This window comes from Hippocampus bargibanti, linkage group LG01 (genome assembly GCF_051943395.1).
Source record: "Hippocampus bargibanti isolate YZ-2025 linkage group LG01, ASM5194339v1, whole genome shotgun sequence".
In the NCBI taxonomy this organism is placed as follows: Eukaryota; Metazoa; Chordata; class Actinopteri; order Syngnathiformes; family Syngnathidae; genus Hippocampus; species Hippocampus bargibanti.
The window spans coordinates 1,909,445-1,930,035 of NC_142734.1; the positions used below are offsets into that span (position 1 = coordinate 1,909,445).

At 41.3% G+C, this 20,591-nt stretch overlaps 1 protein-coding gene across 8 annotated transcripts in view; it reads left to right on the forward strand.

Annotated features, from left to right (window-relative positions):
• Positions 1–3,824: 3,824 nt before the first annotated feature.
• LOC148902697 (muscleblind-like protein 2a) overlaps positions 3,825–20,591 on the forward strand; it is a 31,758-nt gene continuing 14,991 nt past the window's right edge. For 6 of the 8 annotated variants that reach the window (XR_016113590.1, XM_088987650.1, XM_088987818.1 and 3 more), the window contains exons 1-2: positions 3,830–4,051; positions 13,034–13,700. Coding sequence is in view for 7 of the 8 variants with exons in the window: in XM_088987650.1 (XP_088843776.1) it covers positions 13,527–13,700 (174 nt within the window). In the remaining variant the exon portion in view is untranslated. Of the gene's footprint in view, positions 4,052–13,033; positions 13,701–20,591 lie in introns of all 8 variants that reach the window. The other 2 variants (XM_088987572.1, XM_088987487.1) reach the window with 2 other exon arrangements.

Consider the following 20,591-nt stretch of genomic DNA (forward strand, 5'->3'; position numbering starts at 1 on the left):
TTCATTTGAGATGAGAGATGAGATGAGATCACCTATATTGGTCTCACATTTCATCCTTGCAATATGTTATATTAAATTATGGCTGGAATCTTTTCCCCGCGTATTTACTGATCATGCGTCAATTCTGATTACTTTCTATCACTCTTTAGTCTTCAGACAGTCAAGGCAAAGCATGCGTTATTACCATGACAACGTGACGCGTAGCTTCCGGCCCATCAAGTTTGCTGAGGGGTGTTCAATTGCAATAAGAAGCAAACGGTGACGCTTGCTCTCAGCTGGGAATCTCGGCTATAAATAAAGATCCCATTTTGTTTTGGTGACTGAACTTCACTTGACTTCTTTCCCTGAAATTGCTTGACAGGAAAGAAAAAAAAAATCAATGCGTCTTCATAAGCTCTCCCACCACACTGCAAAGTGCTTCCAAATACAGTATAGGAAGGTGTATTATATTATGCATGAGCTTGGTGCTGATGCAAGGCCAATGCCTCAGACGAGACATCTTCATGTCTGAAGTGGTCGTCATCACCGTCAAAAAAGCTCTCTGTGGTCCCGACTTGGAAGTCACTTCGATTGATTTGTTAAAAAAAAAAAAAAATCTAATATAATATTTGGACTTGTAGGTATATGTAATTAATATATCTCTATATCTCTATCTCTTTACCTTCACCTATACAGTATTTATATCTCTACGTCTATATCTATGTATCTGTATATCTATATATAATAATAATACATTTAATTTACAAGCTCCTTTTTGCACACTCAAGGACACTTTACAATTAAAAGAACAATACACAGAACAATGAATTCATAAATAATAACATTGCTATATTAATTGATTTATTTGCCTCTGTTTATTAATTTGCTGTGTATTAACTATCTATTAGCTAGCTAGCTATCAAGCTAGCTATCTAACTTGTCCTGTGACTGTGAAGTGACCTTGAGAGTTTTGAAGGGCGCTTGTAATTGAAATGTATTATTATTATTATTATTATTATTATTAATAATAATAATAATAATAATAATAATAATAATAATACATTTCATTTATAAGCGCCTTTCAAAACTATCAAGGTCACTTTACAGTCACAAGATATTTTTTCTGTGGGTGAGCAGCGGCAGCCACACGCGCCAGCATTCACTTAGCCCGGAAGTAACTCAAATACTGTATATAGAAAGCTAGCAAGCTAGCTAAGAGATAGTTAATAATAATAACTATAGTATAATAATAATAATAAGTATATATAGTATAATAATAACTAAGATAGTTAATAATAATAATAACTATCTCTTAGCTAGCTTGCTAGCTTTCTATATACAGTATTTGAGTTACTTCCGGGCTGAGTGAATGCTGGCGCGTGTGGCTGCCGCTGCTCACCCGCAGAAAAAATATCTTGTGACTGTAAAGTGACCTTGATAGTTTTGAAAGGCGCTTATAAATGACATTTATTATTATTATTATTATTATTATTATTATTATTGCCAACCACATTCACCATCATCCTCAATTTCTAAGTGGTCACTCGAGCATTGTCAGGCTGTGCCCCCTCCGCCCCCAACTGTTGTGATTATTATATTACAGTAACCATGGTGATTTATAGGATGCCTGATTTGCAGCGGAAATGTATTTCTGGAAGAGAGCGTGGGTGGAAGATCACTCAGCGTGTGTGCTTGTGTACAACAAAGAGTAGTGGAGAGAAATTCATTGTACAGTGATACCTCGGTTTACGAACCCCTTGGCTTACGAACTTTTCAGTTTACGAATGTTAAATTTATGTAAATTTTACCTTGGCATACAAACTATTTTTCGGGACACACACGGAACTGCCACAATGGGTGATGTGTTGTTCGCGAACGAGCCCCTAAAAGAAAATGGCAGCCGGCTTGTTTTGGTCCTCTATTTCACGCCCCCAGTCTTCGGTTAAAGCCACGTGATTGGTCAAGAACGCAGCAGTGAGGGGAGGTGGTTTAAACATTAAAGAGACAGGCAGACGTCAGAGAGTGACAAAATGGATAGAAAACAGTGAAATTCTGACTCGTTTCAACTTTGATAGTTCAATGGCAGAGTGTAGACTGCAAGGTTAAAATTCCCATTAATCAGGCTCCACAAATAACCCGCACAAGCCATCTGTACGCTTGATGCAAAAAGCTATCAACCCAGCTAAAAGGAACACAATTGATGAGGAACTAGGTAAAATTATAGCAGAGAAAGCACCTACTAGGGATCATTCCTCAAGATGGTGAAAGAAGAAGGCTATGTTCCTCATCAAGTGTTTAATGCTGATGAAACCGGCCACTCCATTCAAACAAGCCATCAACGACCATCACAAAGGTCAATAAAACCACTTTATTATATAGTACAGTTTATTTATTTAATTATAATACCATAGCACATTTATTATACATAAAATAAGGTATATTTTGTGTAGTTTTGAGGCTTAGAAAATTTGTATAAAAGTAGAAAATTGTGTTTTATGGGGACCAGGGAACGGATTATTCTCATTTTAATGGTTTCCTATGGGAAATTAATTTTTGGGATACACACTTTTCGCCTTACATATTCTGTCTGGGAACCAATTAAGTTTGTAAGCCAAGGTATCACTGTACTTAATGACTAAAACGCAATCAAAAATATCTCAAAATGATATTGAACAATTTTTGTTTCCCATACAAACTTTCTTGTACATCTAAAAATGTGCAAAAATCTTTAAAAATACGACAAAATACGACCGCTTCACATGTATGTGTTTATAATAATGCTCACACACACACACACACACACACACACACACACACACACACACACACACACACACACACACACACACACACACACACACACACACACGGTGGATTGACCTTTGAATCTGCGGTAAGCTGTTTCCATTGCTGCAATAAGCATTTGGGTAAAAGCTTTCATAATCAGGTAAACACTCTCAATTGATGATGTCCCTCGATCAATATTATCCTTGATGTCAAGCTTTGCCTCCCATATGAGTGTTCAGCTGTCAGTCAGGGCCACTCTGAGTCGAAGTAAGGGCTCTTTTTGTTTGAGTACAGTGATACCTTGGCTTACGAACTTAATTGGTTCCACGACAGACTGTGTAAGGCGAAAAGTGTGTATCCCAAAAAATCATTTCCCATAGGAAACCATTAAAATGAGAATAATCCGTTCCCAGGTCCCCATAAAACACCATTTTCTACTTTCTAATTTAATTTTCTAAGCCTTAAAACTACACAAAATATACCTTATTTTATGTATAATAAATGTGTTATGATATTGTAATTAAAGAAATAAACTGTACTGTACAATAAAGTTTTTTTATTTACCTTTGTGATGGTCGATGGCGTGATGTAATGGAGTGGCCGTTTCATACATTCATTCATTGTGATTCAGATATTTTTAGGCCAGCAGAGAAGGCCTCGCAGGCCCTGACGTCCACCACTATAATATATACATAGATAAACAGACAGTGACTTGCTCTGTCAGAAAGCAGTGGTCGCATCATTTCCTATCGGAGATTCAATGTTGTTTCCTTGGCAACAGGCAGCCCCTCCTTTCCCCTTGATTCTGCCTGGACTGATCCATGCTTACAATGGGGTGGTATTATTTCTCTCACAAGTTCACAGTTTCTTTATTGCCCCGCTAATGAACAAATAAATGTCAAATAAGTGCACTAAAAGGCTAGAAAAATTACAAAGTATCGTAATATCTGCTTATTGGTTGATTACGAATGTGTTAGTACTGTTTTCATACGTGAACCAACCCCCTTTGCGTAACGCAGTTACTCTCGTCCGTGAACTGTCAAAATCGCTTGTTGCTTCCTCCTGAGCCTTCAAAGTAGTGAGCGAGCTAACGATCTTGCCAAAGCGGACTTGGAAGGCTTCCCAAAAGTTACCTGCAGCAATGCAAATCAGGGAAATTTGAGGACGGTCACGTTTTCTTGATCACCGTCGTTTGCCGGGCCGCCGCTCCTGCACCTCCGACCGCCAAAGCAGCGCCGCCGCCGCCGCAGCCACGCGCAGCTGGATGTGACAGTTTCGCCATCAGGTAAATGGGGGAGAAAGCAAGTTAGCTTAGCCGTTAGCTGCTTTTGCCATCGCTCCAAATAGCTCCGTTAGTGTAACGCCCACCGGGCGCAGACATGTGGGCTGTGGAGCTTCTGCTCTCTCGTTCGCTTTGGTTTCAACGGCATATAAAGCCGTCATCACTATTGATCAGGTGCTTTGTTGCATAAAGTTCACATTGCTCAACATGTTGGCTATTCTGACGTATGCAACGCCTCACTCAATCTAGTGCATGTTATGTCTAATCGTTACAATCAAAATAAAAAGATGCAGAATACGGGATGCATCCACGTCTTAATCGTGTGACTAAATTTTACATTTTTTGGTGCAATAAATCCTCTTGAAAATGGCATTTTTATACTTCATACTGAAAGATGAAGTACAGTAAAAGAAGTACCGCACTGATAGTAAAGTGCAAAAGCACGGTGCTGTTTTGATAAAGTTGGATTGTTTATCCAAAGTGAAAAAAATACAGTAAACGGAATTAAAATTCACTTCAGATTGAAATAGAGTAAACCAGGGATGCACAATACCTCGATAGCGATCGACCAATCGATCTCCAACGTACGACAGGTATTGGTAGATCGCATGACAAGGTGATGTGTCATCGACTGACGCAATACAAATAAAGTTTTGACAATTCAGCCTATCAGTCATCCCTTCACTTGAATGATAACACCGGACAACCAATCAGATGACATCTCATTATGAGGTAGACTGCGCTCAAACAACGCTAAGTTAACACAGCTAGTCATTCGTTACATCCTAATTTTTGCTCTTTCTTTCCTCTTAAACGTAAGATAATGTATAAAAATGACCGGGGGAGCTGGACCAAGTAAGAAGAAGAAAAAAATATCCTTTTCATACGGCCGAATTTATTGGGGAATTGAAAATATGACGTAGAGCGTCATTCATTATTCAAGTTTTTTTCCCTTGTTTTCTAAAGTATGAACTAAAATTTAAATTGTCAAATGTAATCCACAATGACCGCCATTATTCTTGACTTCTGATTTTAACACGAGGTACAGTGATACCTTGGTTTACGAACTTAATTGGTTCCCAGACAGTGTGTAAGGCGAAAAGTGTGTATCCCAAAAAATTAATTTCCCATAGGAAACCATTAAAATGAGAATAATCCGTTCCCAGGTCCCCATAAAACATACTTTTACTTTCTAATTTTCTAAGCCTTAAAACTACACAAAATATACCTTATTTGACGTATAATTAATGTGCTATGGTATTATAATTAAAGAAATAAACTGTACTATATAATGTAGTCATTTTATTTACCTTTGTGATGTTCGTTGATGGCTTGATGGAATGGAGTGACCGGTTTCATCAGCATTAAACACTTGATGAGGAACGTAGCCTTCTTATTTCACCATCTTGAAGAATGATCCCTTGTAGTTGCTTTATCTGCGATAATTTTACCTAGTTCCTCATCAATTGTGTTCTGTTTAGCTAGGTTGACAGCTTTTTGCATCAAGTGTACAGATGGCTTGTGCGGGTTATTTGTGGAGCCTGATTGATGGGATATTTTAACCTTGCAGTCTACACTCTGCCTTTGGTCTATCAAAGTCGAAACTCTCTCACTGTCGTCTGCCTGTCTCTTTAATGTTTAAATCACCTCCCGTCACTGCTGCGTTCTTGACCAATCACGTGGCTTTAACCGAAGACAGGGGGCGGGGAATAGAGGACAAAAAAAAAAGTTGGCAGCCATTTTCTTTTTGGAGAACGGCTTCACTGACCACCGTGTCACATCATAGCAGTGTGACACCTCTTTTCCCACCCAATGACGACAGACACAGTGAACAGCGTCTTTTCATGAATCTTTTCATCTTATTGATACTTTTCTACAGTGAACATCCATCCATCCATTTTCCAGGCTATTTTATTCTCATTAGGGTTCCGAGGGGTTTTGGAGCTTATCTCGGCCATCTTCGGGCACGAGGCGGGGGACTACCAATTTAGTTGAATGAATTTATTTCCAGTGGAAACATCCCTGGCAAGCTTTTAATTGGGGTTAGCACATTAGAGGATTGTAAAGCATGTTCGGCCCAACCGATATCAACGAAACATCCAGGCTGCTGCGTCATTCACAGTCTTTGTTTTAGATTTTGTACTAGACTCAGACTGACGGGACAGCTGTTCGATTGAATCTGGTTTTCTGACTCAGCGGTTCTGCGACGCACCGGCTTCACCGCTCACATGATGCCAACCGGTATGTCATCAAGTGGATAGCGGGAGGGTGTGTGTGTGCGGTGAACGGGGTGGGCCTACCCGCCGCTAGCGACAGCAACATTCAATGGACCGCGATTATCCAGTCCAGTAAATTCGGATTTACGATAAAAAATTATCTGCGAAAGACTGACTAGAGGTCCAGAGAAAGAGAGATGTGAGTAATTGGAGTGTCTGTCTGGATGATGAGGAATGGGGGTGCGGCGCTCTTGTTTCCTGTGGGGGGTTGGGGAGTGGTTGACATCAATAGGACACAGACAAGGACAGTGAGGATCATCCTTCTGAACTTAGTGGTGGTGCATTGAGAGGTACAGAGTTTCTAGACGACAGTTGTTCATCGTGAGAGAGCTCGGATTGAAAGGAATGACAGAACGGCTCGCTTGGCGGCGCATGAAATTGGGGAAATACCTCAACAAGTTAGCATTTTCTGAGGATGTGACTGTAGGCGCAGTTCTCCCCTACTGTCCTCCAATCGAGAGGCAAAGACAGCATTGATTCATCGGCTGCTCTTCTCCCATTGGCTGTAACACTCAAAGGGTGGTGCTATGTCGCATTCTGGTGGGCAGGAATGGGGCTGGCTTTAGGGTGTGTGTATAGGCGTGTATGTGTGTGCGTTAGGGGGGCGGCGGTGGGTGGGATAGCTGGAAATGTTTCAGCCGAATAGTTGAAGTCGGCACTCTTCTGCTTTCTGCTTGCATGTCGGACTGCCTGACCGCTTGCCTGCCTGTCTCGCTCGCTCGCTTGCTGCGTAAGACTGATCCTGAGAAGGGAACTCATGTCGGCACGAACCTCTGGCTGCGGTATCGGGCAGCGTGCGAGGAATGACAACAGCTCACATGGTCATTAACTCCAGTTGCTGTGATAGTCAGCCACACTGTCGCTGAAGTCCGGTGCCACACAAGGTACCGCCTGTGTTTCGGGGTAGCAGACTGCCAAGCTTCGGGGGGAGGACCTGTCGAAACAAGGTGGGGAAAGTACATCATTTTTCAAGGGGTTGCTGCAGTGTCCTGCGCGGCAGTTGAGGTGGCTTGAGAAGGCGGTGTTTTTACGTGTGTGTGTGAGAGAGAGTGTCTGACTGAAAATGAGAACCTCCCTCCCCAGTTCGGACCATTACTGGGCTGCCTGTACCCTACACCTGACTGAGTGGAAGCGTGGCATTATCACAGCGGTGGATTGACTCTGCCAACAGTTAAAATGTCAGGAATGTTGTTTTTTTTTTGTTTGTTTGCTACCGCGGTTACATACTTTTCACTTCTGTGTATGTGTGTAGAGGGCGGTCATTGGTGGTTAGATTTATGAACTTTCCTCGTATGTCATAGCTCGAATATATTTAGCGCCATGCAATGTAAAGCCATCCAAAAATGTTCCTCTCTGTTTTTAGTCTCCACAGTCTGGTAATTTGTCTTTGAAGTGATAAGAGGCCATCATTCAAAACTCTGCAGAGTATCTGGGCAGAGTATCTGGGCAACTTGGTGGATGCTAAAAAGGCCCAGTGTGATATCGTATGTCTGGCAAACACATCGAGGGACGAAATGATAGGAACGTTTTAATCAAGATGATAATGACCGAAATGGTCGTCCTATCTGTATTATCGCTAGATTGCTTCAAGAAATGCGAAAGGAATGCTGTACCATTCATTACATTTCATTGAAAACATCTTCACCTTGTCTGGTTTTTGAAAGCCGCTTATAAATACAATGTATTATTATTATTATTATTATTATTATTATTATTCATGCAACATGTAGAACATTTTAACTGTCTGAAACTTGTCTATGATCTTACTGCCATCATAATGGTGAACGGAGAGACTCTTTCATCTCTGTTATGTACAAACAGTTAAGAAAAGGGGGGAGTAGAACTATGGTATGTTTTGAATCGAGACAAAGATATTGTGCAGTTATTACTATTTAATTGTTTTATACGTGTTTGTATAGTATAGGTTTTCTTTTTGTACATCCCATTGTGCGATTTGTTGAATGTTTTGAATTTGTTGAGCGTTGCCTCGTTTTACACTGCTTTCGGTGCCTTCAACAAGATTAAGATCCACTGGTATAAAATGATAGGGCGATTGGAAAGTGCTAGGTCATTTCATCTCACAAGGACAGAGACTCTGTCCATATCATTTGGGTCACGAGTTAAGGCTATTATGATGCGCAGTATGCCAATCTGCTGACTCTGTCAAATGCTTCTTGCGTTGCATCTGAACGTTAGCTTAGTCCTTGTCAAGTTACCCTCCACTCGTACTTAGGGGACTCCAGGAGCCCGGGCTTATGCCAAATGCAATTTAGCGTTGTATTAAAGACCCATTAAAGGGCCTTCACTCTTTCTCTCTGTTTGGACGGAAAGGTGTAAAAGAACAGTGTTACAACTGAACAACCCACTGTCGTCACGTTGAAAGTTAGGCTAGGCTTTCAGAAACAAAGGGTCGTTTTAAAAGCAAATGTGGCCGTCAAAGCGGCTTCGTTTTTCCATTTCACATAGAAATGGAACATTTTACCAGTTCGTCTTGAAAATCTGATCCAGTCGTCAACACAGCATCGAATAACATTGACCTTTTTTTTACTTCTTGGCCATGCAAATGACTCCGCATTAGTGGTTTTCCACAATAAAACAGCAGTGAGTGCAAATGCAACCACACGATTGCGTGGCTATGAGTAACTTTGTCGCAGTAATTTCTTTCCACTATCTACGTATGTAAAAATCCCAATTCCAGGAAAGTCATACCGTTGCATAAAATTTAAATAAACACTGAATTCAATGATTCGCTCATAATTTTCAACCTATATTCAATTGCATATACAGTAAAGTCTCGTTATATCGATATTCAAGGGGGTCCGAAAAAATATCGATATAACCGGGACTATCGATATATCCGACCCTGTTTGCATGTAATTTTCTCCGTGCGTGCATAGAAATAGTATCGATATAACCGGGACTATCGATATATCCGATATCGATATAACGAGACTTTACTGTACTACAAATCAGGGTGTTAACTCATTCACTCCCGGGTAATGTACAAAAATGTGTCCACTCCAGTGTCAGGGTTTTTGTCATTGTCACTCGAATTCCAGGACCTACAGAATATTGCGTTTTAGGACTGCATAAAAATTCAATGCGGCGTAAGACGACTTAGAGTCTCTTCTCTCATCAGAAAAAAGAGTTAATACCCAAGTTATATAGGTCTGGAGTTATCTGCAATGGAAATGGGGGCATCAGTACAAAGGGCAAATTCTACCATCTCGTAGGAGAGAAAATATTGCAAGCGGTCCTGACCAGCGCTTTATCGGCACCCCAACTCACAAGAAAAAACAAACCCGAACAAATTCCTAAATGGCGCTCCACGTCACATTTTCAATTCCCGAATACATTTGGGAATGGCAGTGAATGAGTTTTAAAAAGTTGTTTGTTAGAAGTCTAAATATCTTTTGGTCTTTCATAGACTTTGTATTCAATTGAATAAAAGTCAAAAAAATAATCTAAGATTGTCATAGCGTTTACTCATTCACCTACTGATCACACAGCATTAGTAGAAACTGGGGGTTCAGTATCTTGCTCAAGGACACTCGGTCATATTACCCGGAGATCCTTGTATTCTTGTTGCATTTTCATTTTATACAACATCCCAACTTTACTGGAATTCAGTTTTTTCTACTATCCACAAAGGACCTACGGCATGCTAACCTTGTCTCAATGCTTCCAGTGAAATGAAGTAGCAATTGCAGCACTCAATCATAGAGTGTAGACCTACTAGCCAAAGAGGTTACATACTGTACGAGGTACTGTATTCAGAGGTCAAGACAATGACTTTCACATGAGAGACCCCAGAAGCGCTGACTCTCATACAATTAAGCAGACTAGTAAGATAATGCCCTTTCCAGCTGGCTTTAGTAAGCATCCGTAATCCATAAGGTGTCCTACCGTCGTGCATTTTTAGAGTAATGTGGGCTCTAGTTCGCAGGTCATTCCGTCTTTTCGACGTAGAAGTGCACACAAACTCTAAACACCAACGTTAGCCCTTAAACAGGTTAGCGCTGCCCAATGTCCAGCATGATTTGCATCATTCAGTGAATTTGAATGAATATTAATCAGTGATATGATTGAATATTTATCTGTAACATGTTATTTGACAGATTTGAATGTCTTATTGTGAATGTGTTAATCTCTGAAATCAAAACATTGGGTGTGGCACCATCTGACCATTCATGGATTCCTGGTTTAGCTTTAGTGTAAATAAATATAGACTCTAGCAAGAGCTAAATTTGGCTAAAGCAAAATATGTTTATGATGTTGTCATACCTAAATCTGAACAACAAAGTCAAAAGTGAAAGTCAGCTTTATTGTCAAATATGCTAATATGCATTACATATAGAACAGATGAACTGACTGTCCTCTCGGACCCAGCATGCAAGGCACTTATAATGACGTTAACAAACATAATAAACACGAAAACGCCAATTTGCAGGGAGAGGGGAGCCGCACAAAACCAAAGTTGTATTGATAAAAATAATAATAATCCATTTTATTTATAAGCGCCTTTCAAAACTCTCAAGGTCACTTTACAGTCACAGGATACGGATTCTGTGGGTGAGCAGCGGCAGCCACACATAAAATGGAGTCGGGCAATGCAATCTCAAGTTTCACATCTTGAATGACAGTTTTGTGACCCTCAAACGTGCCTCCCAAAAAAAAACTAAAACTATGTGATGTCTTCCCAAACCACAGAGCAATCATTTCCAGAAGAGAAAATTATCGCAATTAGGAAGAGGGATGGAAATGGCACCGTTTCCCTTGCATTCATTTTGACAAAGTAGGGTAGCTTCTCGGCAGACTTTTTATGAGTTCTAAAAATAATTGAGGTTTAATTGTTAAAGGTCAACCAACTCTGGCATGGTTTTCACCTGACTGTCTCTTCAACAGCGATTGTCTCCGTCCACGGGGAGACGTTATGAAATTAAATCATACCTTACAGAGGGAAACAGGTCTTCAGAACCATTGGCTTTCTCTTTTCGTCAGCCGTGATAAGACAAATGGGACAGGTTGCGGTTCCACCATGGCCTGGATTCAAGAGGGGTGGAACATCCTCGCGTTGGTGGGCTATTTCAGGAAAAAAACTTCCTTCAATATCCGTTCACCCAGTTAAAAAAATGATGTTGGTCTCATTGAAATGGATAGACAACAAGCTAACACTCAACACTAAGTCGAATTATGCAACAGAAATAGTTGTACAATTCATACAAGGTAGGAATGATATTACTGATGATAATGGTATAATGGAGAATCATAGTACAGACGTTCCCCACCTTATATGTTCCGAGCGGTCGTTCGTAAGGTGAATTTGTTCGTAAGTTGCTTCAGTGCTATACAGTAAAGTCTCGTTATATCGATATCGGATATATCGATAGTCCCGGTTATATCGATACTATTTCTATGCACGCACGGAGCAAATTACATGCAAACAGGGTCGGATATATCGATAGTCCCGGTTATATCGATATTTTTTCGGACTCCCTTGAATATCGATATAACGAGACTTTACTGTATTTTGTATGGAATGTATGTTCAAGTTAAATACTAAAGAGGGAAGTATAAAACACAGACGCTCTAACTGTCGTCAAATAAATTCACACCTAGTGTAGTACAACGACATATATCCTCGGGTCATTACTGGAGCCGCCATTACTTTTTGTTATGTATCGCGTCCTCCTGGAGCGTCAACTGGGAAGAGGGATTTCCTCCCCGCCCAAATATTCGACGCAGCCAATCGTAAGCAATCTCGGCGGATCGGAGCCTGAACTCCCTGGGAACACGTCAGCATAGCCCGGGCGCTGATTGGTCCGTCGCGTAAACATCCAGCCCTTGAAATCTCTAATGTGTCTGTGTGGGTGTAGCACAGTACGCATCCAATCACAAGCGAGCTGGACCGTAAAAGCGCATGAAATACAACATCTAACCTACAGCATCTCTGTCCAAACATTTTTTGACATACTGTACCTGCAAAAATGTTCATATGTGCCATTATTCATGACTCGAATGTTCGTAAGTTGGTGAGCGTCTGTACACCAAATACAGTAAAGTCTCGTTATATCGATATCGGATATATCGATAGTCCCGGTTATATCGATATTTTTTCGGACTCCCTTGAATATCGATATAACGAGACTTTACTGTATGTGAACCGTGAACTAAGCACTGTGTTAATTGGATGTTTTATGCATTGAAAGTCATATTTTTTACGTTTGAATACAATTTGTATAAGCATAAAGATGTCATTTGTGATACAGACAACTGCACACATAGAATGGTGCGTGTCAGTCAGCTGATCTCATGTTTTGACAGCGAGGAACCAGTGAATATTACAGCTAGCCTGTGTCCTGATCATGTCTAGCACTGGCATCTGCATCTGCCTCAGTCACTCTTCTTGCTACTGGACAGCTGCTCAGACTAAATCTGTGCTGGGTGTTTATTTATTTATTTTTGTTGTTGTTGTTTGAATCTACCATCAAGCCAGCATGGCTATACTGGGGCGAGTCAAATCCAGAGGTTCTCGTCTTGTCCCTTCGCTCACATCTCTGAAAGTCTTGCCATTCCCTGATTTGTCTGTTGTGTAAGCCTTGTATTACCGACTGCTGTCTATTTTAGCTAGCCACAAAAGAAAGAAAAAAAAATCACCTACGATTGTGCCAATGGTCTGATTCTGTGTATCTTGGTCTCTCCACTCCAGATTCCTGATAGAAAGTTCCTTGTGAGGACATCCTGAATTGATGATCCCTGACTTTTTGCAAGACTTCCCTAGCCCTCCTGGAGTCGCAGTCGGACACTCAGCTATACCCCCTCTCAACGTATTCCCCAAGACTGAGACACCATACGTTTTTGGACGTCTGGACGACGCCAGGACAAACAACTGAACTCATCTCATAGCACGCTTTCTCTGCCTTTTACTTGAGGTTGCGCTTGAGTCTTACTTACTGAATGATGAACAATCCACAGTTTAAGTGGCAAGTACCACAGAAGCAGTGCAGTCCCATGCCCTGCTAACGCACAAGACTCCACCAGTCCCTTACCTTCCCTTCCTTGTCTAACGGCGACCAGTCATATCCTCTCTGAGGGAAAGTGGTTTCGTTTCAGCTGCAACTTCCATCACTTGTTTACGGCTTTTCCTGGAATACATTGTAACCGCTCCCTAGAGGACGACCGACTCAGCCGGCGACGCAGACATGGCTCTGAATATCGCCTCTATACGTGACACAAAATGGCTGACCCTGGAAGTGTGTCGGCAGTTTCAGAGAGGGACTTGCTCACGCAGTGACGAAGAGTGCAAATTCGCCCACCCGTCAAAAAGCTGCCAGGTGGAAAATGGGAGAGTGATTGCCTGTTTTGACTCTTTAAAGGTAAGCGTATTCTCTTACAATACAAGTGATACCTCCGCATACGAACGCTTCGGCTCACAAACCTTTCGCCTCACGAACATTAAATTCGGGAGCATATAGTCTCGGGTGACGAACTAGTTTTCGGCAGACGAACCTAACCACACAGCGCAACAGTGGCTGGCGGACTAGTTTTCGGGGGATGAACAGCAAACCACACGGTCGAACAGCGCCACGGTGGGTGTCGGACTTGTTTGTCACCCGTTGTCATTGAGTGCGGACGTGGTTTGTTATCGAGTGTAGTACTTTTGCTATTATTGGACCGAAAAAGACCCCACCACAGGCTAGTGTGCACGGCAACTTCACTCAGATATCATCAAGAGGCAACTACATTAACGACCATCACAAAGGTCAATAAGACGACTTTATTATCCAGTACCGTTTATTTCTTGAATTACTATAAAATAGCACATTTATTATACATAAAATAAGGTATATTTTGTGTAGTTTTAAGGCTTATTTTGTAGAAATTTAGGTTTTATGGGGACCTGGGAACGGACTATTCTCATTTTAATGGTTTCTTATGGGAAATAAATGTTTGGCAGATGAACTTTTCGCTTTACACACACACTTTCTGGCAACCAATTAAGTTTTTGAGCTGAGTTATTACTGTACTGTCGTTAGCTGCGTCACGGAACTTCACAGGACTTTCAAAGATTGTCAAACAAACAGAACAATTTGAAACCAACTAAGATTTATAGCGTCAAAGCTCCAAATGGTCAACGGGTGTATGCTGTCATATGCTTAAATTAGCTCAACGCCGTGCCTCAGTTAGCCGATCATCTTGACCTATGAAGCTGAAGGCTGTTGTCATGTTCACTGTCACATCAGGTATGCATGTGAAGTTTTTAATGCTCAGTTCTTCTCGCGTAAAGACTGAGTTTGATTTTAATACAGTAGATTTTAATACTAACTTCCATTTCTTTCCATTTTTTGTTTTATGTTAGATTTCAAACAACAAAAAAATTGAAGTCACTATTTAGTTTTGATGGTCAATTGAAAATGAAAATAACAAATGATACACACAGTTTATATTTGCATCATGATCATTTCTCCCACCTCTCATGAGTGCCCTTCAACTTATCTGATTTTACCCTAAGGGCCATTCAGTGCACATGAACTTGTAACTTCTGCTCTTAGATCCCTGTTCTATGTTTAAAAATTGGTTTGGCTGCATTCCTTTATGTAATCCTCTTGCAATGGACCACACCCTCGATAAGCAAACATGGTGTGTGTGCTGTCCGGTATGAGCCAGTGCACCCCCGGAGATCATTTGCACAGACACAATGGAGGTACTCACGAGGCTGAGTGAGATCTGACTTCATCCATTGCACCAATGGTCCTCCTCATTCGCAGACAAATAATAATAAAAATAAAATCAAGACGTGAGATATACTGTAGGTGTAGTCGGAGGAAGTTGACCAGGATGACTTCTGCAGTCCTACTGGACCCTTCACACCCTTATGTAGTTTTAAGGCTTAGAAAATTATATTTTATGGGGACCTGGGAACGGATTATTCTCATTTTAATTGTTTCCTATGGGAAATTAATTTTTGGGATAGGTAGGATAAGTAAAATTATCGCAAAGAATGCAAGGGATCATTCTTCAAGATGGTGAAAGAAGGCTATGTTCCTCATCAAGTGTTTAATGCTGATGAAACCAGTCACTGCATTCCATCAAGCCATCAACGACCATCACAAAGGTCAATAAAACAACTTTATTAGACCGTGCAGTGTATTTCTTTCATTATAATACAATTGCACATTTATTATACATAGAGTAAGGTATATTGTTTGTCGTTTTAAGCTTTTTTAGTTGAAAATTATATTTTATGGAGACCTCATGGGAACGGATTATTCTCATTTTAATGGTTTCCTATGGGAAATTAATTTTTGGGATACACACTTTTCACCTTGCACACTCTGTTTGGGAACCAATTAAGTTCGTAAGCCAAGGCATCACTGTATCATGATTAGTCTCTTCTCTGAAATGATGTTGACTGCTCCCCAATGACTTGTTTAGTGTCTCCTTTACAGTGTAAAAAGGTGACCCATTTGCCAAGACACAAGATTCCTACACACGTGCGCACACACACACAAACACACACACACACACACAAACACACACGCGAACACACACCGTCTTAGGTAGTTACAAACAATTCAACAGACAGACAGCCAACAGTCCCCAGAGGCCAACACTTATAATGAGACAGATTTGCCCTTAATTGGCTGCTTGTAATGAGGCAACAAAAGCAATCTTTTGGGGCCTTCTACCAAAATTAGGTCTAATCCATTTCTGGACTAAGTCGTTCGAAAGGCTCAGGGATTCATCTGGGCCACGCCCTTGCGCCATTTTGACAGCCACTCACGCAACTTTGTAATGCCACTGCGCCAGCACCATCGCAAGTCGATTATGATTAGCGCATGTTGCTACAACATATGCGTACTGGTACTGGGAAGCTAAGTCACACAAACGCACACCTCGTTCGTGTTTTTCGATGTTCTCCTTCTTCTGCTCGACTGTAATTTTATTTTGTGTTCTCTTCGGCAGAACACTAGCCTGTGGTGGGGTCTTTTTCGCTCCCATAATAGCAAAAGTACTACACTCGATAACAAATCACGTCCGCACTCAATGAAAAGGGGTGACAAAAAATAGTCCGCAAGCCACCGTGGCACTGTGTAGTTTGGTTCATCCGCCGAAAACTAGTTCGTCAGCCAAGACTATATACCCGCGATTTTAATGTTCGTGATGCGAAAAGTTTGTGAGCTAAAGCGTTCGTAAGCTAAGATATCGCTGTTTATTATTTCTTTATTTTGCATTGTTTATCTTCACAAATCGGTCGGTAAGAAAAGTCCCACGACGGTGCTTCTGAGTGTTTCTGGCATTTTGAGTTATCAAATATGGCTGATAAAGAGTTATTTCAATGCAACGGTGTTAAATAGGCTTCTCCTGTTTTCGTCGACTGCATGGAGACCACGTGGGGGGGGGGGGGGGTTTGTATTCGAGCCACAAGAGAGCAAACATCCTTTGGGGCCTGTCACAGCCATTAAACAACAACCGGATCAAGGCGAGGCTCTATTCCCTTGGCCATGAAAGGGTTAATAACAATAATAATAATAGCTATTAGCTATCTATATGGCTAGCTATTAGCTGGCTGGCTATCAGCTGGATAGCTGTTGGCTGTCTGGCTATCTATTAGCTATTTATTAGCTATTCATTAGCTAGCTAGCTAGTTATTAGCTGTCTAGCTGGCTGGCTGTTAGCTGCCTATCTGGCTAGCTGTTGGCTATCTATTAGCTATTTATTAGCTATACATATGCATTAGCCAGCTGGCTAGCTATTAGCTGTCTGGCTGTTAGCGGTCTAGCTGTTGGCTATCTGGCTGTCTATTCACTATTTATTAGCTATCCATTAGCTCGCTAGCTATTTGCCGTCTAGCTGGCTGGCTGTTAGCTGTCTAGCTGTTGGCTATCTGGGAGTCTATTCGCTGTTTATTTGCTATCCATTAGCTTTCTATCTATTTGAGTTACTTCCGGGTTGAGTGAACGCTGCCGTGTGTGGCTGCCGCTGCTCACCCACAGAAAAAAACTTATCGAGTGACTGTAAAGTGACCTTGAGGGTTTCGAAAGGCGCTTAGAAATTACATGTATTATTATGATACTGATTAGCATACCCACTGAGGATTTTACTCGTCCGAGCCTATTTGAGCTCCAAATGAAGCGGCGGTATGTGCCCTATTTGAGCTCCAAATGAGGCGGTATTTGGCCTCTTCACAACTGCAACCAGTTTGACCCACCTGCATTCTTGCATACTTTCTCTCTCTCTTGCGAATGATGAACCGATAGCTCTTTCAACTTTCTTTTTGTCAGCAACCAAAGCTTTAATCTCTAAAGTGGGGTGGGAGTAAGCAGCCGTGAGATGCCTGGTCCGCTATCTGCTGAGTGTGTTCCAAAGAGGCTTTGATACACAGATCTGCACTCTTCCTTCCATCTCATTATCTTTCTTCATCTGTCCTATGGATTGAAAAAAAAAACGTCTCGACATGCCCTGACATGCGTTTGAATGAGGCACCGAGATTCAAATGTTTTAGCTCTGTCTATTTCTTTTTATTCTCGTCTGCGTTTGTAGTAGTAGGTTTTGGTTTTATTTTTAGAGCGCTCCGGTCCTCACAGCCTCGAATGTCAGTAGTGACTGAAATGGATGCAAAATTAGCAAAAGGCTCGCTGTTCTCTCTTGGGATTGTGTCACAGTTCCTTTTTTAAGTAGGACGAAAGAAAAAATGTGTGTAACCTATTTTCTTCAAGTCTCACCGATTTGGCTAGTTATACAGGTAATATCCGAGTTACGACCGGGTTCCGTTCCGACAAAACGGTCGTAAGTCAAACGGTCGTAAGTCGAAATCCATTCAAAATGGCGAACAGGATAGTAAACGATGTCAATCTGTTGTTTTTAAGCAACATTTTCTATTGAATACTATTATATACCAAACTGTTTACAGTTCATTTATAAATGTGATAACTTTTAGTGTCGTTTTTATCATTTTATATTTCATATTATCGATGTTTTATTATCGACTCAGGCGGACGCCGAAGGAAAGAATGCAGTGTACAGTACTACAGGAGATGTTGCCGAGACGATATCTGCACTGTATAACTACTGTATTGAGTGCAGTCACGCAGTAGATTGCTGTGCGAGTGTGTGACATTCTAGGCTGGCCAAAATTGTAGTACGCGCTGCCGGCTGCTTGGGCGTTGCGGTGCCAGGCGTAGAATTAAAAAAAAGGTCGTGGTCGTAAGTACGGGTGGTCGTAACTCGTGCCGGTCGTAACTCGGATGTTACCCGTAGTTCTTGGTTGACAACGGAATTCTACCGCATTTATTCTCACAGCAAATCTCACACTCTAGGTCTGCAGATCTTAACCTGGGACTGCTTTATCAGGCCCATAATGGGGATTCCTAGATAATGAGTCTATGCACCGGACCGTATTGTGTGCGTGCAGATTAGAGAAGATCTGCATGGTGGGTTCCATGTCTCAGCAGGTCACAGATGATCAGATTAACTAAAGCAGCATTGCTCCATCCTTGAGTTGGATTACAGATGAGCAACTCTTCAAAACTGCAGACCCACAACCATTCCCCAGAGTCAGGAATCAGTTTTTGACTGTATATAGAATAGACAGAATAGTAGTTATTATATTTCAAGGTTTCAAGGTTAGTTATAGCCACAGAACACAAAGCCCACGATGGAAGCAGAGAGAAACCTGGGGTCAATCTGAGGTGGACAGGCACAGCCTGTTAACCTGTCGTAATCATGTCGGAGATCTGGCCTTGGACTAATTCAGTACTTGGTTGACTCCTTCACAGGACTTATTCGGGACTTGTTACTCCACTAAAATACCCAAAACATGCAGGCTGATATTTTTAGTCAAATGCAAAACACCGATAAAAATGACTTAAAGTCTCCTAAAACTACTTCAAAATGACCTCGGAGATGGCGAGTTTAAGAAGATCCCACCCCCTTGTTCGTGACGTGACGCCAGGATGTCTTGCCTTGCTCTAGAATCAAAACAATGCCTTCAGATTGGGAGAAGATGCTTTCTTGTTACTCATCAAGTTATGAATATGATTCAAATAGTTCTGAAGAGGAAAGCATACATGTTTGCAATCGATTAAAGGAGTCTTACCGTATCCATTCGTGCCGTCAATGACAGCAATATAGCGTCCCAGAAAATTCACAAGATGGCGCCCAAGCTCCGGTGGAAATGGGCTGATTTGTCCGCTGGGAATTTGTGTCAACCAGTATCAAATAGTAGTCTTGGTGCAACATACGATTCACCAGCGCGTTATTTATGTGTTTTCCTTCTAATTTCACCATTAACACGGACCAACACGAAGTTTTCAGACCAAAGTACCCAAAATGCATTGTGTGTCGCTTTTTCGGTCAGGGGCGTTCCTTCAGTGACGTCACGTGCGGACTCGTCACCAACTCCAAAACAAGACTTCCTAAATATTTGCCGCAAGTCTTAAAAGGTTAAATATAGCTATATGCGGTGTAATCTTTGTAAAATATGCTCCGTAGAAGTCACTTCTAGTGATTTTGACAAATTATGGACACACCTTGTCCGGAGGCGTCGGTTGTCCTTTAACGAGCCATTATGTGAATGTTTACCATTTTCATTTCCTAATTATAACAAATGACAGCAAATAACACCTCATTGAAATCAACCATTTTTATTCTATAAACTGTATCCTGTAAATGCATTCATCAAGGGAACGGGCTAGCAACTAGCTCAGAGTGCACCGTGCCCTTCGCCCAATGACAGCTTAGATTGGCTCCGGCACACTTTTGTCCCTGGTGAGAAGAAGGCGGTTCAGGTAAACGGATGGGCGGGCGCAATGAAATGAAAATGTAACACAAATGAGGTTAGCATGTTAATATGGCCCTAAACGACTGTTCCAGTTTCTCACATTTAGAAAATGAATTGCGCCACAATTTATAGATTACAGAGATGACAAAACAAAAATGATAGGACACCACCCCTAATCAATTAATTGATGTATCAGTCAGGATTTCGAATGTTTATATTTTTTTCATGTTGTTCACTTCTTTTTTATTTATCTGGCTATCCAGCTGTCTATCTGGCTGGCTGGCTATCTAGCTAGCAGGCCATCTACGGTAGCTAGCTACATAGCTAGCTATCTATTTGCTATCTCTTAGCTGTCAAGATGGCTATCTAGCTGGCTATATATTGGATTGGATTTGCCTTTATTAGTCTCGCAGTGGAGAAATTAGCTGGCTGGTTATCTAGCTAGCAGGCAATCTACATTAGCTAGCTATATAGCTATCTATCT